This window comes from Mus caroli, chromosome 7, assembly GCF_900094665.2.
Source record: "Mus caroli chromosome 7, CAROLI_EIJ_v1.1, whole genome shotgun sequence".
Taxonomy (NCBI): domain Eukaryota; kingdom Metazoa; phylum Chordata; class Mammalia; order Rodentia; family Muridae; genus Mus; species Mus caroli.
Genome location: NC_034576.1, coordinates 15,448,409 through 15,464,302, shown reverse-complemented (window position 1 = coordinate 15,464,302; position 15,894 = coordinate 15,448,409). Strand labels below are relative to the sequence as shown.

Sequence of the window (15,894 nt, the reverse complement as noted above, 5' to 3'; positions counted from 1 at the left end):
GAAGGAGAAGGAGAAGGAGAAGGAGAAGGAGAAGGAGAAGGAGAAGGAGAAGGAGAAGGAGAAGGAGAAGGAGAAGGAGAAGGAGAAGGAGAAGAAAGAAAGAAAGAAAGAAAGAAAGAAAGAAAGAAAGAAAGAAAGAAAGAAAGAAAGAAAGAAAGAAGAAAAGAAAAAAGAAACTGGGCAGTGGTGGCACACGCCTTTAATCCCAGCACTTGCAGAAGCAGGCAGATTTCTGAGTTCGAGGCCAGCCTAGTCTACAGAGTGAGTTCCAGGACAGCCAGGCCTACACAGAGAAATCCTGTCTCAAAACAAAACAAAACAAAACAAAACAAAACAAAACAACAACAACAAAGCACTGACTGCTCTTCCAGAGGTCCTGAGTTCAATTCCCAGCAACCACATGATGGCTCACAACCATTTGTAATGGGATCTGATGCCCTCTTCTGGTGTGTCTGAAGACAGCTACAGTGTACTCATATAAATAAAATAAGTAAATCTAAATAGATTAATTAATTAAACTATTTTTTAAAAAGGCTGTAGAACAGCCAGGCCTTGTGAGACACATCTATGATAGAACTATACAAGCAATAAAGAACAAGAAAAAGAGACCAAACAAAAACTCAAACCATCACTGCACCTAACCCCCTGAAGAACAGTTAGCATGTCTTACCTTACCATGCTGAGGAACACGCGTTGGACACATCAGCACATTTCTCTTAATCCATGCTAAGACTGAACATCTGTGGCTGGCTTCCAGCTGCAACTCTCTTCCCTGATCCCAGCACCACAAATGTGACTGTGTAGTGCTAGGCTGGGGATATATCTCAGTTGGTACAATACTTGCTCAGTGTGCATAGAGCCCTACACACACCTGGTAAGGTGCCACATGCCTTAGCACTTGGAAGATAAGAGATGGGAAATTCATGAGTTCGTGATCATCCTTGGCTATATGAAGGCCAATGAAACTCAAAAATAAATAAATAAATAAATAAAGGACAATTAACCTAGGCTTGCTAGGCTGGACAAAGATCCAAATTCAAAGTTCACTGAACCAGCACAATTTGTTAAAAGCCAAGTTAAACCATCTTTAGTAGGGTAATATTTGTAAGGGTGTGTGCATTCTGTACACATACACAGAGAGATGGTAGTTAGCTTGTTAGTGTGTACCTAGAAACCTAGCACACAGGAATTGAAGGCAGAGTTTCAGGAATTCAAGGCCAACCTGGAGACTGTCAGAGGGCTGAGAGCACAGTAGGTGGGTAAATACAGCCACAGGCAGCCTGCATGCATTTCTGTATGTATAATCAGGGTTCTAGTTATATGAAGTCTTACATGACTGATTTTTTTTTCCCTCAGGTCTAGCCCAAGCTGGCCTCAAACTCCGCACCGTCCTGCCTTAGCCTTCTAAGTGCTAGGAACACATGCCTGCACATCTGCACTGGTTATCACTGTTATTGGAGTGTCATGAAACCCTGGGCTTCATCTCACTGTCATGAACAAACCAGAACCCAGACAACCCCACACCTCCTCCTTTGCTCCCTGACAGGGCAGAGACGAGACTAGACTCACAGACTGTTTAAAATAACTGCATCCTTTAATGGCAGTAATACAATTACTGGATTAAGAGACCACATGAGAGAGAAGGCAGGTGAGGTTTCTGGAAGACAGATACTGAGTACAAAAGGGGGCGGGAGAGCCATGCGACGATCATTGTAAAAATACAGTACGTTATATACATATTTGCACCATCGACTTTCAACTCAGAAATACTATTTACACATTTGTTACAATCCTGGTTAGAGAACAATTTTTCTTTAAAAGTGTGGCCTGATGGTGAGTGGGGAGTCAAGAGGATGTCCTTGCCCATGAGGGTCTTCGGTTAACTGTTCCAAGAGGAAAGCTCCAGACTCCATCTTACCCACAGATTTCAGCCTTAAAAATTCATTTAATTTTTCTTTAGNAAAAGGACAGTTTTCTTTTTCTAATATAGACCAGACTGGCTTTGAACCTGTAATCCTCCTGACCCTGCCTCCTGAGTGCTGGGATGACAGGTGCCCACTACCAAGCCTGGCTTTTACAAAAAAGGGGATTTTCAAAGGGGTGTAGGGACCCAAACACTGCCACACTGTACTCATCCTACCTATCCTACGCTCACCATGGCCCCAGCCTTGGCCTCAGGGCCTCGTGGCCAAGGCTGGGGCCCAAAGACAAATCTCATTGATGATTGTTTAAGAAAATAAAACAAAATAAAAAACACAAGACAAACAAACCAACTTGATCTTGGTGCACTGACCCCAAGGGTTGTGAGGCTGTGGGGCACAAGCCCCTCCCACCCTGGCTACAGGCCCCAAACTGTTTTGAAGGGATTTCTCTTTGGGGTGTGGAGGGTGGGATGGGATGTGGGAGCCTGTCCCCTCCCGAGGTGGAGGGGAATCCACTGGCTGTGTGTGTCAGGTCTCCTTATTAACAAGAAGGAAGCAGTTGGGCCAAGAGACCCAATATAAAAGAGGCAGCCTGCAAGAAAGCGGACTTGTAGGGCCTGGTGAGTGACTCAGAGAGAAATGGTCTGCAGGTCTTACCCAGTTCCCTGATCCAATCTTAGGGAGAGGGTCACAGGAGAGTCTCTGCCCCTTGCCCCTCCCACCCCCATTCTTTGGACAAGGCCAGCCCTAAAGANGCTAGTGGTGGCTGCTGCGGAAACGCCTCCGCTATGTGAGATCTGGCAGGTAACTCTGGGCCTCCCCACTTGAAGGGGCTTGGTCCCTTTCCTAGAAAAGNCCCAACACATCAGCTGGACANCTGCTATTTCCTCAGGCCCCATTAATCCAACACAACAGATCACTGACGCCCAGCTTCTGTCCGCTTGGGAGGAAAAGGCAAACACTATCCGGTACTCTACAGATAACATGGCTAAGGGTGTGGAAGCAGCTAGCAGACACACTTTGCCAGGGCCACTCTTGGCCTCTCTCCTTGGGGGTCTGGCAGGTGGCCACACCACGGATCCTTGAGCTGTCTCGAGGGNCAGGCCAGTGGCACAGGGTAGGTAATACTGAGGGAGAATGCTTCAAGGGGCTGTCCCACTCCTGCCAGGCCTGCTGTCCACAGGTCTGTCTACCAAGAGTTTCCCGCTGAGCCNGAGGGTGTCACTTTCAGGACAAACCCTGGACGGACAGACGGACGGAGGATGTGGGATGCACAGGCTCAAGCAGGTTAGGGCCTGAGGGTTGCCGGGCCCTTTCTCTCCTGTTGACATTTTCTCACTTCACTGTTGCTTTGTCCTGAAGCAAGCTGTCACAGGCTGCATGCTAGAGAGAGGACAGTTGACCCTGGGGCTCTAGGAACTCCTGCACCAGCTTCTCCACAATGTGATGTGGTTCTGTCAAACTTCCAGCAGCACAGGGTGAGTGGCCTTCAGTGCTTTCCCAGACAGCTATGCTTCCCTCAGTTCCAGGGAAGTCCCAGGCTGGGTACTTGCCACTATCCAGTGCAGGGTATAAGTTGCTCACTGGGCAGAGGGGAGCCCAGGAGCCTGCAGCACTGACCAGAACCCAAGATGGTTAGATACAATTTATGACTCAAAGAAAGTACTATTTAAAAAAGGGGAAAAAAGGGAAGAAAAATGTGAAGAAAGAACACCCTGCCCACCTGCCCCACCTCCCGCCTGTAACTCTGGTTGCTGCCCTTAAATGTCACCCTGGGAGGGTGGTGGAGTGGAGGGAGCACTGGCCCCCCCAGTGACACTACTGGCAGAAGGGGGAGGCTGTGGGGTCAAAGCCTTTAAAAACGTCCTTCAGGGACCCTGCATCCTGCTCACCCTCACGGGCAGGGCTGTTGCCAGCAAATGGGCTCCCTGTGCCTGTTTTGGGGGCCGGCTTTACAGTCCCAAAGAGAGTGGGCACTGGCAGGTTGTGTACCCCAGGCTGGGGTGTGGCCCCCTCAGGGGGCGGGGTGGATGAGGCAGCAGTGGGGGCTGCTGTGGCCTTGGGCCNGGGCCGGTTGTAGCTATTGTATCTGTCCGTGGCTGTGGCCCCATCTGTGCTGGCCTTCCCTGTCTCTGGCTGCTCCAGGGCAGACTTTCGGACAAACGGAGGCTCTTTTGCCTTGGAGGCTGAGCCCTTGCCATTGCCCTCAGGACCCTTGGGCTGAGCACTTGTGTCAGAAGCTGGCTCTGCAGTTTTGCCACCTGCATTGGGAGTCCTTGGGTCATATAGGCTGATACCACTCAGCACACTGCTCTGCCCGCTGCTGCTGCCCTGGCCCAAGCCACCAGCAGCCAGCACTCGGGGGTCATAGGGAGCCGTGGCCGGTGGGGATGAATCCCCACTTGGGCTGGCAGCAGGAGGCGATGCTTCGGTGGGACAGGGCTTGGCTGCACGGGAGGCTGCTACAGGATCTGCTGGCTTCTGTAATCTGGGGTCAGTAGGGGTCTTCCGCACCCTAGGGTCACTGGGTTTTTCACTCTGACCAGGGGTATTGACATTGACAGTCTTGAGGATTCGAGAGAGGAGTTCAAAGTCAGGTAGGTTAGAGCCAGANGTGCTGGGATCTGTGGAGCCTGGACGCTGCTGGGTGTTTGGAGGCCCAGAGGGTGTGGAACGGTGTAGCCTAGGATCTAGAGCAGGTAGGGACTGCAGGGCAGCGGGCACTGGGGGCACGTCCTGCTTGGGGATGGGCAGGGGGATCAGGTCTTCAGGGTTCCAGAGCACTGTTCGAGCAAAGCTCGGCTTGCTCAGGGTTACATCCTTCTTGATGTGGCTGAACTGTTGCAGCTGAGAGCGAGGGTCCCGTAGTGGGTGTCCAGGCAGAGGGTCCAGGGGAATGTTCACCGCCTTTTCACGCAAGGCTCTCTCCCCTTCCTCCTCTTCTGCAGGGGGCTGACCTTTTGAACTGCTAGGGCCTGCAGGGCTGGAATGAAGGCTGCCTTCAGCCTTGGAGGTGGGCAGAGCACGAGCCAACCGAGGGTCAGAAGGCCCCAAGTCCCCTGGGCTAGACCCTCCTGAAGTCTCTGCATGGCGGCTGAGTCTGGGGTCCCGGCTGAGGCGAGGGTCAGACAGCCGGCTTCCTGTGGGGTGTCCCTTCTGGAGACGGGGATCCCCCAGCCCACTGCTGCTCGGTTCCCCGACTGAAGCCTGGGGTCGGCTTGACGTCTGTTGCCTCAAGGTCTTGAGGATGGATGTGACACTGCTTCCCCCTTCATCCTCGTCACTCGAGTACCAGTTTCCAGTGTCACCTGAGAGAGAGCAGAGCAAACAGAGAAAGATGAATGGCTGCATACCACAGCCCTCTTGTACCCCCTAGGTATCCCTGATGTGTGGTTCTGTGCTCATACAGCTCAGCTAGCATCTCCAATGGCCCCAGCTGGGAGCTGGGGATGACATGGCCTGGCTCTGGGCAGTGACATTATCGTGGTTTCTCTCTCAGACCAGTACCACTCCTGGTAGGCAGTCTGACCTGAATATCTCGCAATCACCCAAGAAAGTTCTGTCATCAACTTGCCTACTAGACACTCTAGGAAATGGAGGTAAGGTACCATTAAGTCAGGGTAGGGGTGGGCCTTAGTCCCCCGACCCCAGCCTGACGGCCTCTTCCCACCCTCCGAGCAGACTAATATGGCTAGACCAGCACTAGGCACTTCTCTCTGGAAGTTTGGATAAGAGCCATGCTGACAGCTCACACACGCATCCCCTGGCCCCTCAGAGCGGTTCAGGGGTCAGGGAAGGGCAAGTACAATCACAAACAAGAGCCCAGGAGGGAGCCACCGACTTTGTCCTTCCTCCTGCTGACCCCACTAGCTTGCTCCCAAGTTCCAGAGAGCCCTGTTCCATTCAGCCCTGAGGTGGAAGCCACCGGGTGACCACCTGAGCCTGTGACTACACCACTCATGATCTGCATCTCTATGGTTGGCTGGTCCTTCTTTGGTTTTGGCTTCTCAAGTTTGTAACCTAGGGATCAGGCCATGAGAATGTCTCTCAAGCGTCTTCAGGAAATGCACCGTCTAAGCTAGGAACCAGCCCGCCACCCTCTTCCATTGAGTCAGGAGTTTTCTGAACCCAAGATACAGAGGAGCAGCCCTGGCCTCTATTTCCTCAGCGTGAAGCAGCAGCCCAGGACAGGGCCTCTCTGCCAAGCTACTTTCAGACACAGCACCCAGCCTAGGTGCCCCCCACCTCGTCCCTGCACAGAGCCGGCTGGGCCCCTGCCGGGGGACACATGCCTTCCTCATTCTCCCGGTCCTGCTTGCTGCTCTCAGCCAGCCTCCTCGCTCTCTCCTCCTCCTGCTGCTTCTGCTGGATCCTCAGGTACAGGGCCCTCTGAGCCGAGGGCAAGAAGTCCGGTACACCGGCGCCTGCCTTCGGCCGGCCTGGGGGCCCTCCCTCGGGGAAGCTGTCAGGCTCCAGAGGGTGCTCAGGGAAGAGGGGCTCCCCAGGCTGCCCCGGCAGCTCTTCGTAGTGCCCGTAGTCCTCTGTGGCAGGGAAGAGGGTTTGTGTCGGGAAGGCCTCCGTTGGAAAAGCCAAGCCTTGTGGCAAGTGTGAGGATGAGGATGGCCACCCGTCCCTTCCTCCTCCCCAGGCATGGGAGCCTTGAGAGTCCAGCAGGAGCCCACAGTGGGCCAGCTGGCAGGGGAAGGATGAGGCTCAGGGAGGACATGATGGATGCTTATGGATGTCAGCATAATTGCGTGCATACACCTCAGGCAGGATCCCTGTAGACAGGCTATATCCCTCTCAGGCTGGGTAGCTGCTGCTGTCCTCACAGGAAGCAGGCTTGGTTTATCATCTGCCATGAGAGGTCTCATGGTTTCTTGCAGGTATGTCCAACATTGTATTGTGATGTTATCATCTACCAAGTTCATGCTTGAGAAAGCATGTAATCAAAGTAAACATCTCTCTCACACACACAAAAGTTCTAATTTTGTTCATTTTTGAGATAAGAGCTTACTATGCAGCCCTGGCTGTCCTAGAACTCACAGGGATCCACCTGTCTCTGTTTACCAAGTGCTGGGATTGCAGGCATGTGCCATGATGCCCAGCATAGTCACAATGCTAAGTTAAGTTTAAGATTTTGTGTTGTGCTACAGGCCCAGCCTCTCTCAGCTGCATGCAGTGCCCACACTGCAGGTTGGACATGCCTGTGAGAAAGCCACTGTACCTCCAGAAGCAGAACCAGAAGAGAACGAAGCACACTAACACCTCAGTCTAGCTCAGGACTGAGTCCCCACCCTCTGTCCTCTAAGGATTTCTGACAGCAGAGCTACTGAGCACTCGAGGGCACGGCAGCTCCCCTTGCATGGCCACAGCAAATCCTCCCTCCCTCCCTCTCCAACCAGCTCTGCTATGTACAGCAAACACAACATCACTGTCTCACTGGGAGTCCCTGGAGTGTAGGGTGGTGAGCTATAGTGCCAGGTTTGTCAAGAGTCAACTCTGTCTCTTGCACATGTGATATGACTCTTATCCCGCTGAGAGAATATACTAAGTAAGTATTACAGATGTGGTCCATTACACCAAAAGAGGCAGTCTGGTATTTTAAATAGTTTAAACAGAAAAACTGGGGACTCGGAAGATGGTTCAGTGGGCTACTGCCACACAACTGGATTGCCACTACAACATAAAGCAAGTCAAGGCGTGACGTGGCCTGTAACATCAATACTTGGTAAATAGGCAGGGTGTCCCAGGATCTAGCTAGCAATACGAGAAGTTCAAATGAGTCTCTGCCTTAGATGTACAGTGACCAACTGACAAATAGGTCAATGTGGCCTACACATACCTGCATACTGCTTATGTGCACCCCACATACACATATATATCACAAAGTGCAAAACTGGTAAGATCTCACACAGTGACAGGTGGACTGCTGCCAGGGTCTGAATTTAGTCAGTACATGAACTCTTCTCTCCAGCTACTCTAATGAGGAGCTGGGGACACAGGCTGAGGCTTCACTTCATAAAACATCAGTCACCAGAAGGCCAATGTACAGAAACCACAGCAGCTCTGTGCTCCAAAGAGTAGGTCCTGGAGCTCACATTATAAGCTCACTTTCGCTGCAGAGTCACCTACCATCACCAAGACAACTAACTCAGGACAGGCAACAGCACCTCCCTTAACCTCGGTGGCCTGTCTTTTCCAGCATCTCCTGAAATCCACTCTTTACCATGCACTGTGAATACACTGTGGATACGTATGCTCCCACACAGGCTCCTTGTGCTTTGAGGCAGCAGTGATCCTGACATCCAACACAAGAGCTGAACTTGGGTAAAGGGCTGCCCATACTTGGCACCCACTCTCCCAGCTGCTCCTTCCAGACCTACACAGCACATACATACAGGTCATATCCGCTCCAACCTGCCAATTCCAAACCACGTGACCCGTCTCTGTACTCTTGGCTACTCCCGGCTTCTGCCTAGGTGCATCTGTCACAGCAACTGCTTGAGAACCTGGAAATTCCCACCACTGTGCTGGCTGACTGGCAGTCTCACCGTATCCTCCACAAGAATGCATGTCCTGCTGTCCCCTACTACTCTGTAGAGCTGGCAATTCCACGGTGACACACACCTGCGTATGTCTCATTCCATTATAGATGGATGCATAGCCATCTCTGCTTCCCTCAGACAAGCTGGCCAGCGGTGGTACCTGGCCGCCTTCTCAGATGACTGTTCCTGCTAGGGCTGTGACTGTATCCCTCTACTCTACACCATCTTATGTTATTTTCTAACAATGGCTAATGCCAAAATGAGCCATCTGTCTGGTTCCCTCCACTAAAATGCAACTATAGCAAGGACAGAGACCACACACACTCTTTGAGTTTTGGCCTGGGGCAGGTCCCTCCTCCTTTCTGAATTTCCCACAGTCAGCCACAGCAGCTATCCTTGACTATACTGGACACTGAGGTTGTTCACAGCACAGGACAGAGGCAAGAACCTGTCCAGCCAATGGTGTCAGACAAGCACAGTTATTGAGCCCACCACTACCCAGAAGAGGGGCCTTGTCTAGGGCACCTGCCTTCCTTCTGACTGATCCCAGGCACCATAAGCACAGCTTCCTAAGGTATTTCTGCCTTGCTCAGGATTGATGCTAAAATCTGAGTACTGTTTCCTACACTGACAACAAACACAAGAGTCCTTTGGCTCCCACAAGGCAAAGGGTCCCATAATACTTAAAACACCTATAGAATGGGAATGGGACTGGAATGCTGCTGTAAGACTGGACAAGGAAGAAAAGCCACTTCTGATCTCCATCCCACTTTGGTGAGCCCAGCTCTACAGCCTAGCTGTCGCCTACATACCTGCATCTCCAACAAGACCCGGCTCCATTTCCATGCCCTCTTGCTGCGGGTAGAAGTTCTCATAGAAGTTCTGGGCTGGCGGGATAGGAGGCATCATTCCAGAATGTGGGGAGTCTCCAGGACCATAGGGCATCATTGGGGGGCCACCAGGACCCATGGGAGGGCCAGGGTTCATGCCAGGACCCATTGGCATGTCAGGATGCATGTCAGGGTGCATGTCGGGGTGCATGTCAGGGTGCATGTCGGGGTGCATGTCAGGGTGCATGTCAGGGTGCATGTCAGGGTGCATGTCAGGATGCATGGGTCCCCCCATTGGCCCTGGGGGTCCCATGTTGGGGCCAGGACCCATTGGCCCCGAGGGTCCACCAGGTCCAGGGAACCTAGAAGAGGAAATGGTACTTGTGATGAAGCTGCTAAGGAAAGGCAGCAGCACCCAACCAGTAACCCTGCAGTGCTCACTTGGAGCCTGAGGCCAGGAGTCCAAATGGGGTCTGACAGCTTCATCAAGGGCAGAGCCCTGCCAGGCCAATGCTCCTGTGCTTCTGTGGGCAATATACTCACCTCACGCCCAGCTTCTCAGCTAGCTGCCCTGTGGGCCGCACCACAATCTCAAACAAAGAGGGGATCTTCTTGTTGTACATGTCCTGCTGTAGCTGTTGTGGAGACAGTGGCTCATGTGTTGGCAGGGACATCTGAGGAGGTCCAGGAGGTGGTGGAGGAGGTGGTGGTGGTGGAGGAGGGCCACCTTGCATNGGCCTGCCATTAGGAGAGGTGGGGGCTGGAGGACCAGGGGGCCGTGGAGGAGTAGGCAGGAGCCCTACACCAGGAGGTGGCTTGGGCAAAGGGTTGATGCCCTGCTTCTTCAGCTCCTCTACCTCCTTCTCATCCTCAGCGCCTGCTTCTGCATCATCAGCCAACATCTGTGGGAACCAAAGAAGTCACATCAGAAGGCTCTGCCAAGTCAGACTGAAAACGTAAAGCACACGCCTGCCAAGGGCCTTAGAACACAGGGTTAGGACCTAACTTCATCTTCTTCATCCCTCTGGGCACAGTGGTACACAACTGTAATCTTAGTACTGGGGGTAAGGAGGCAGGAAGATCAAGTTTAAAGACAGCCTTCCTCACCACCATGGCTCCCATTTACAGTGTCTATAGGCCTCTAATGACCTGAGACAGATTTGTCCAACAAGGCTTCAAAACACAGAGCACTTCTCTCTACCAATATCAAGTGTGAAAACCCGGGCAATACCCTTAACAATCTGAAACAGCTACCAGAGAGGACAAGCCTGAAGCTCAACACTAGCAGGCATTGCTGGGTAACAAACCGGATGAAAGCAGTCTTCCTGGCACCCTTATGGATGTCTTCTAACATGGACAGCTCTACAGCTGGCCTTCCCTACGTGTAAAGCCTTTTACAACACAGACCCTACAGCCTACAGGATGATGAGTCTGTTCCTAACCTGGTCTTCTAATCTGAGCCCAATGTTATGAACATGGCAAACAAACATGAGAAAATGACCAGAGGAGAGAACATAAACTACCCATCAGCTATTTCAACACAGATGGAGAGAATTGTCCTTACAAACCCTTGTAGCCTTTCCATACATGGCCTCCCTACTAGCAAGACCACTGCTTGTTGAACATTTTGACTGCTAGGGCTGAGCTGTGTCACACCAAACCTTTCATTAAAGCTGATGCTAGAATCCAAAGGTCTATTATCTATGTAAAAATGATAGTCATCACCAGGTATGCTGGCACATATCTTTAATACCAGCACTCTGGAGGGATAGGCATGCTAATTCTATGGATATAAGGTCAGCCTGGTGTACATACTGAGTTCTAGAACAGTCAGAACTACAGAGAGAATTTGTCTAAAGAAAAAAAAAAAAGTGCCGCTTGCCACTTGTATACACAAATAAGGTAGCTGCCACAAATTCTTAAGCTTTGCCCAAACAAGAAATATACAAATGTACTTTAACCAATGATTGTGAGTGATCAACAAACCTAACCATCAGCTGAGGAGTTCAACCTTGCAGACAACTGCACTGAACTGCAGAGAGCCAGTGCTGTAAGCAGATCAAGAATGCCCTACAGCCTGCACACACACACACACACACACACACACACACCCGCCGCCGGCTTTACTCTGTAGTTCTACTTAGAAGACACTTGTTCTCCCCAGTCAGTGAGGGGTACAGGCTCTCCCACAGAGTTACCACCTGTTCCCCATCCCTATGATACCCTGAAAAAGCAAACTATAGGGACATAAACCATATGGGCAGTTATTAATGGAAGGGAGGAGAGATTTATAGAAAAAGAGAGGGATTTCAATGGTTGGATAAATTGTGTGTGTGTGTGTGTGTGTGTGTGTGTGTGTGTGTGATGTCTATATTGTATAGAGCAGACACAAATCTACATGTTGGTCAATACCCACAGATCTGCTGGGCAAAACCTGGTGGTCCATGATTGTAATCTCAGAACTTGGGAGCTTCATGGGTTCTTCAGGGAAGGATCATGGGTTCAAGAATGACTGTAGATATGTAGTGAATTCAAGGGCCAACCTGGACTACACAAGACTATTCCAAACAAAAACAGCCAGTCTTCCTCAGAGCAGCTGAAACCCTGGCACACAGGAAGAAAACAGGCGCTTTTCCTGGGGTGAGGGCATCCACGGACAGACTTGTATGAGGTTTGCATCTCGTATGTCAGCATGAACTTGACCCCTAAGCGTCTCTGCTTTCTCAGACAGCCATCCTGGTAACAGTCATGGCTCAGGTCAGGCCATTTAGCCGAGTTGGCAGTCTGTAAAGAACTCAGCTGTGCTGGTGAGAAGATACAACAAAGCCAACAGAGAAGACTCCCAGGAGACTGCCAAGCTAACAGCAGTAGGATCTTAGTGAACCTATGTGATGCAGATGTCTGTTAGTGACATCACTGTGGTGGCTGAGCACACTCTCACCATGGGAACTATGTGCAAACGAGGAGGTAAGCAGCTCAGGAAGGAAGCAGGTCTCAACACTTTGTGTTTTTCTTTTTCTCCTTTCTGTGGGCTCCTGCTCCTGAGTGTGAACACTGAGCCTCCAGCAGGGGGCAGCCTCTAATCAGACACTGCTGGTCCTTCCACAGGCCAGTGGTTACACTCTAAAGGGACCGACCAGATGCTGACCATCAGCTCTTAGGCTGATAGGCTCACAAAAGGAATGACAAAAGGAAGCATCCCCACTAACTGTACCAATCTGGGGAAGAAAAACAGACACTAGGATGAGTGTCAAATGGCACCAGGTTTGTGAGATCCTGGTCCCTTCTCTGCATGAGTCCCTGTGACTGTGGAGACATTGGCATTTCCAGTCTTGGGGCATCTCAGTCTCTCTACACAACACAACACCATAAGGTGACAATCCTTTCATTGTACTGTCCCCTAGGGAATCAGTTCTACAGTTAGAGCATTGTGACCCTTGCCCCCGCCTCTCCTGTAGGAAGGAATGTATGTGATGTACAGATGGATGCGACTTGCAACAGACTCTGATCTTGCAAACGTTGTCTGTGCCGACAGAGGGGTGTCAGGCTCCTGTGGACTTTGCCCGTGCCACCTCAAGCATTACCTTATCTAGGAGCTCTCGTGTCTCTTCCGTCAGCGGGTCATGGGAGAACATGCAGTCGTCACCATTGATGCAGTTCCCAGTGGTGTGGTATAACTTACATGGAAAGTCACGTTCATGACTAATTAAGGTAAACATTTCTTCTCAGAACCCACCCCAAAGAATTAAATAAGCCCCTTCGTTTGGAGGTGAGGTGACAGTCAGGGTTGTGCACTGGCTGCCAGTGGCTGTTCTCAATGCTGCTTTAACTCCAGAGCAAGTTCTGGTCCACAGAGCTGGACTTGGAAAGGGTCCGCAGACTCTCTACAGAGAAAGGGACTAGAGGACGTGGGTTTCCTCAGGTGAAGCTGTGAACAGCTCAGACAGAGGATAAAAGGGGCAGAAGGAAAACTGACTGGTAAGGCCCCAGGAGCAGCAACACAGGACAGACACAGCAGACAAGACGGCAAAGGATATCATGCATGTAGGGGCAGTTCTCAGCACGAGCACAGAACCCCGTGATGTAAAATTTGCACAACTCTCGCTTCTTCGGTAGCTCAATGTCGTGACTAAAATTGCAGTGGTCTCCCTGGAAAAAGAGAAGACGAAGTGAGTTCTGATTCACTTGTGTCTGCAGTGGGACCACAGACAAGAACATGTCCCCTTGGGAAAAAGTAGTCTCTCAATGATTCTTCCCAACCCAGGCTCTGCTCCCCAGCTTGTGCCTTCTGCTCAGGCTCAACTTTTCACTTCCTGTGTTTTCCTGATTCGTCTCTGTCCTTCCTTTCACATTACTCTGTCTCACACTATTTGCTGTCACATAAGCCAGCTCTACATTCTGTCCTTCCTACTGAACCCTGGCTTTGAGGAAGACACCTGCCTAAAACAATACCCCATTTCCCAACTTCTCTTGTTCTGTCCACAAAACAGTTTCTGGGCAAGTGATGTCCTGAACTGAGACAGACAAGACCCAGAGCCGGGAACCTGATACGCCGCACATCAGGCTTGCCTCAAAGGCCAGTGACCTGCCTGCCTCGGAATCCCAGAGCTGAGATTAGAGGTCTGCCCCAACACTGCCTGGCCTCCTCCTAGTCCATGGATATACAGTTCAGGAGCACAGCAGTCGTTATACAAGTACAGCCCATGGTGACAAATGCCATAGGTTTAAGACAGGTGTGGAAAGAAGAGTCTAGGTCTCCAGGGAAACCCTGACCACTGCAGAAGCCTTGAATTCACTCAAGGCCCAACTAAGATTCCCGATCTGAATGACAAACAAGTATGTGTGGAAAGCAGTACAGCCAAGACTGAGGATAAGCCTGGTGGTGGCTGCTGTACACACCATTAACCCCAGCAATCTTGGGGGAGGCGGAGGCAGGCAGATCTCTGAGTTTCAGAACAGCCAAGACTACACAGAGAAACTCGGTCTCAAAAAAACAAAAGAGAGAAACTAAGAGTAGTGAGGGCTATTTTACATATTTCATACATTAGTCTATAGGTTTAAATACCTACTTCCTGACTTCCAAGCGAGCAGTAACTCTCAGGCATCTAGCCCACCTGCCTGCTGCCTTTGTATCACTATCACAAGCCAGCTGTGTTCTTACTAAATGGTCACCAATATCTCTTGCACAATGTCCAAGGCGGACTCTGCCCGGAGGCTTTAATAAGTCCTTAATAATCCCTGTCCAATCCTCAAGTTCAACAACGTAATGGGAACAGAGTAAGCCCTGAGGACTCACTTGAGACACTAGAGACTAGACAAAAATTTCTACTGGAAAGCACCTCTACACCTCAGACTGTCTACACAGCTTGCTCTGGTTCCGAGTCCTCTAGGCTGCCCAGAGGTCTCCTGGCTCTAAGAGGTGCCAAGGGCCGCTATCACACAGTCCTTCCCATCCCCAACAGTGTGGGTCACATGTCCTAGGCGGTACGCTTACCCAAGTGCATCGTCCCTCCACAAAGTATTTGCAGATGACTTTGCCTTTCTTGTCAGACTGCTGGTGGGGCTTGTCATGATCACTCCGCCGGTAGCTTCCCCCCCCACCGTCCTGTGAGTAATGCAGAAGAAGATGGGAGTGCGTCAAGTACAGAGAGAACAGGACAGGTGCAGACAGCTCCTGTCACTACACCACATGCAGTACAGTACTCAGAGGGAAAAACTCTGGCACCTGAGCTGGGCAGGAATGCACCCCTCCTACAGAGAACAGACAAGACTTTTCTGGAAACTCTCCTGCACCATGTTAACCTTCCCACTTTAGAAACTCAAGATGGGGGCTGCTGAGATGGCTCAGTGGGTAAGAGCACCCGACCGCTCTTCCGAAGGTCCAGAGTTCAAATCCCAGCAACCACATGGTGACTCACAACCATCCGTAACAAGATCTGACTCCCTCTTCTGGAGTGTCTGAAGACAGCTACAGTGTACTTACATATAATCAATAAATAAATCACACACACACACAAAAAAAAAAAAAAAAAAAAAAAAAAGAAAAGAAACTCAAGATAGCTGCAGGTATGGTTTTAGATAGAGGGCTGTACCAAAAGGGCATCACTCTGAGAAACTGCTGAATACTGATCAGCCCATGGGTAAGAGGTTGATTGGGACAGGGGACAGGATCAGCCTTCACAGAAGAGCTCATTAGAAAACAACAAGCCAGGGTGGTGGTGGCACATGTCTTTAGTCCCAGCACTCAGGAGGCAGAAGCAGGCTGATCTGTGTGTCTAAGGGTAGAGTGAGTTCTAGGACAGCCAAGACTACACAGAGAAACTCTGCCTCAAAAAAACAAAACAAACAAACAAAACACCCACAAACGAATGGATGGATGAATGAATGATGGTAAGATCAAATAAAGAAAACAACAACGAATCTCAGAGTTGCCTTGGTCAAAGCCTCAGATGACAGGGCCTGGCGAGATTGACCACTAGTTAAGACTGGTTAACAATTTGAGGTTCAGTGGATCTCTGAGTTCAAGGCCAGCCTGGTCTACAGAGTGAGTTCCAGAACAGCCATGGCTACACAGAGAAACCCTGTCTTGAAAAA

General features: G+C 50.7%; 1 protein-coding gene across 1 annotated transcript in view; it reads right to left on the bottom strand.

Annotated features, from left to right (window-relative positions):
- Positions 1–1,570: 1,570 nt before the first annotated feature.
- The window catches only part of Zc3h4 (zinc finger CCCH-type containing 4), a 37,085-nt gene continuing 22,761 nt past the window's right edge, over positions 1,571–15,894 (bottom strand). Inside the window, 7 exon segments of the mRNA XM_029479476.1 lie at positions 1,571–5,230; positions 6,215–6,463; positions 9,283–9,662; positions 9,844–10,202; positions 12,885–12,994; positions 13,338–13,449; positions 14,795–14,921. Of these exon segments, the coding sequence (XP_029335336.1) occupies positions 3,741–5,230; positions 6,215–6,463; positions 9,283–9,662; positions 9,844–10,202; positions 12,885–12,994; positions 13,338–13,449; positions 14,795–14,921 (2,827 nt within the window). The 3' untranslated portion in view covers positions 1,571–3,740.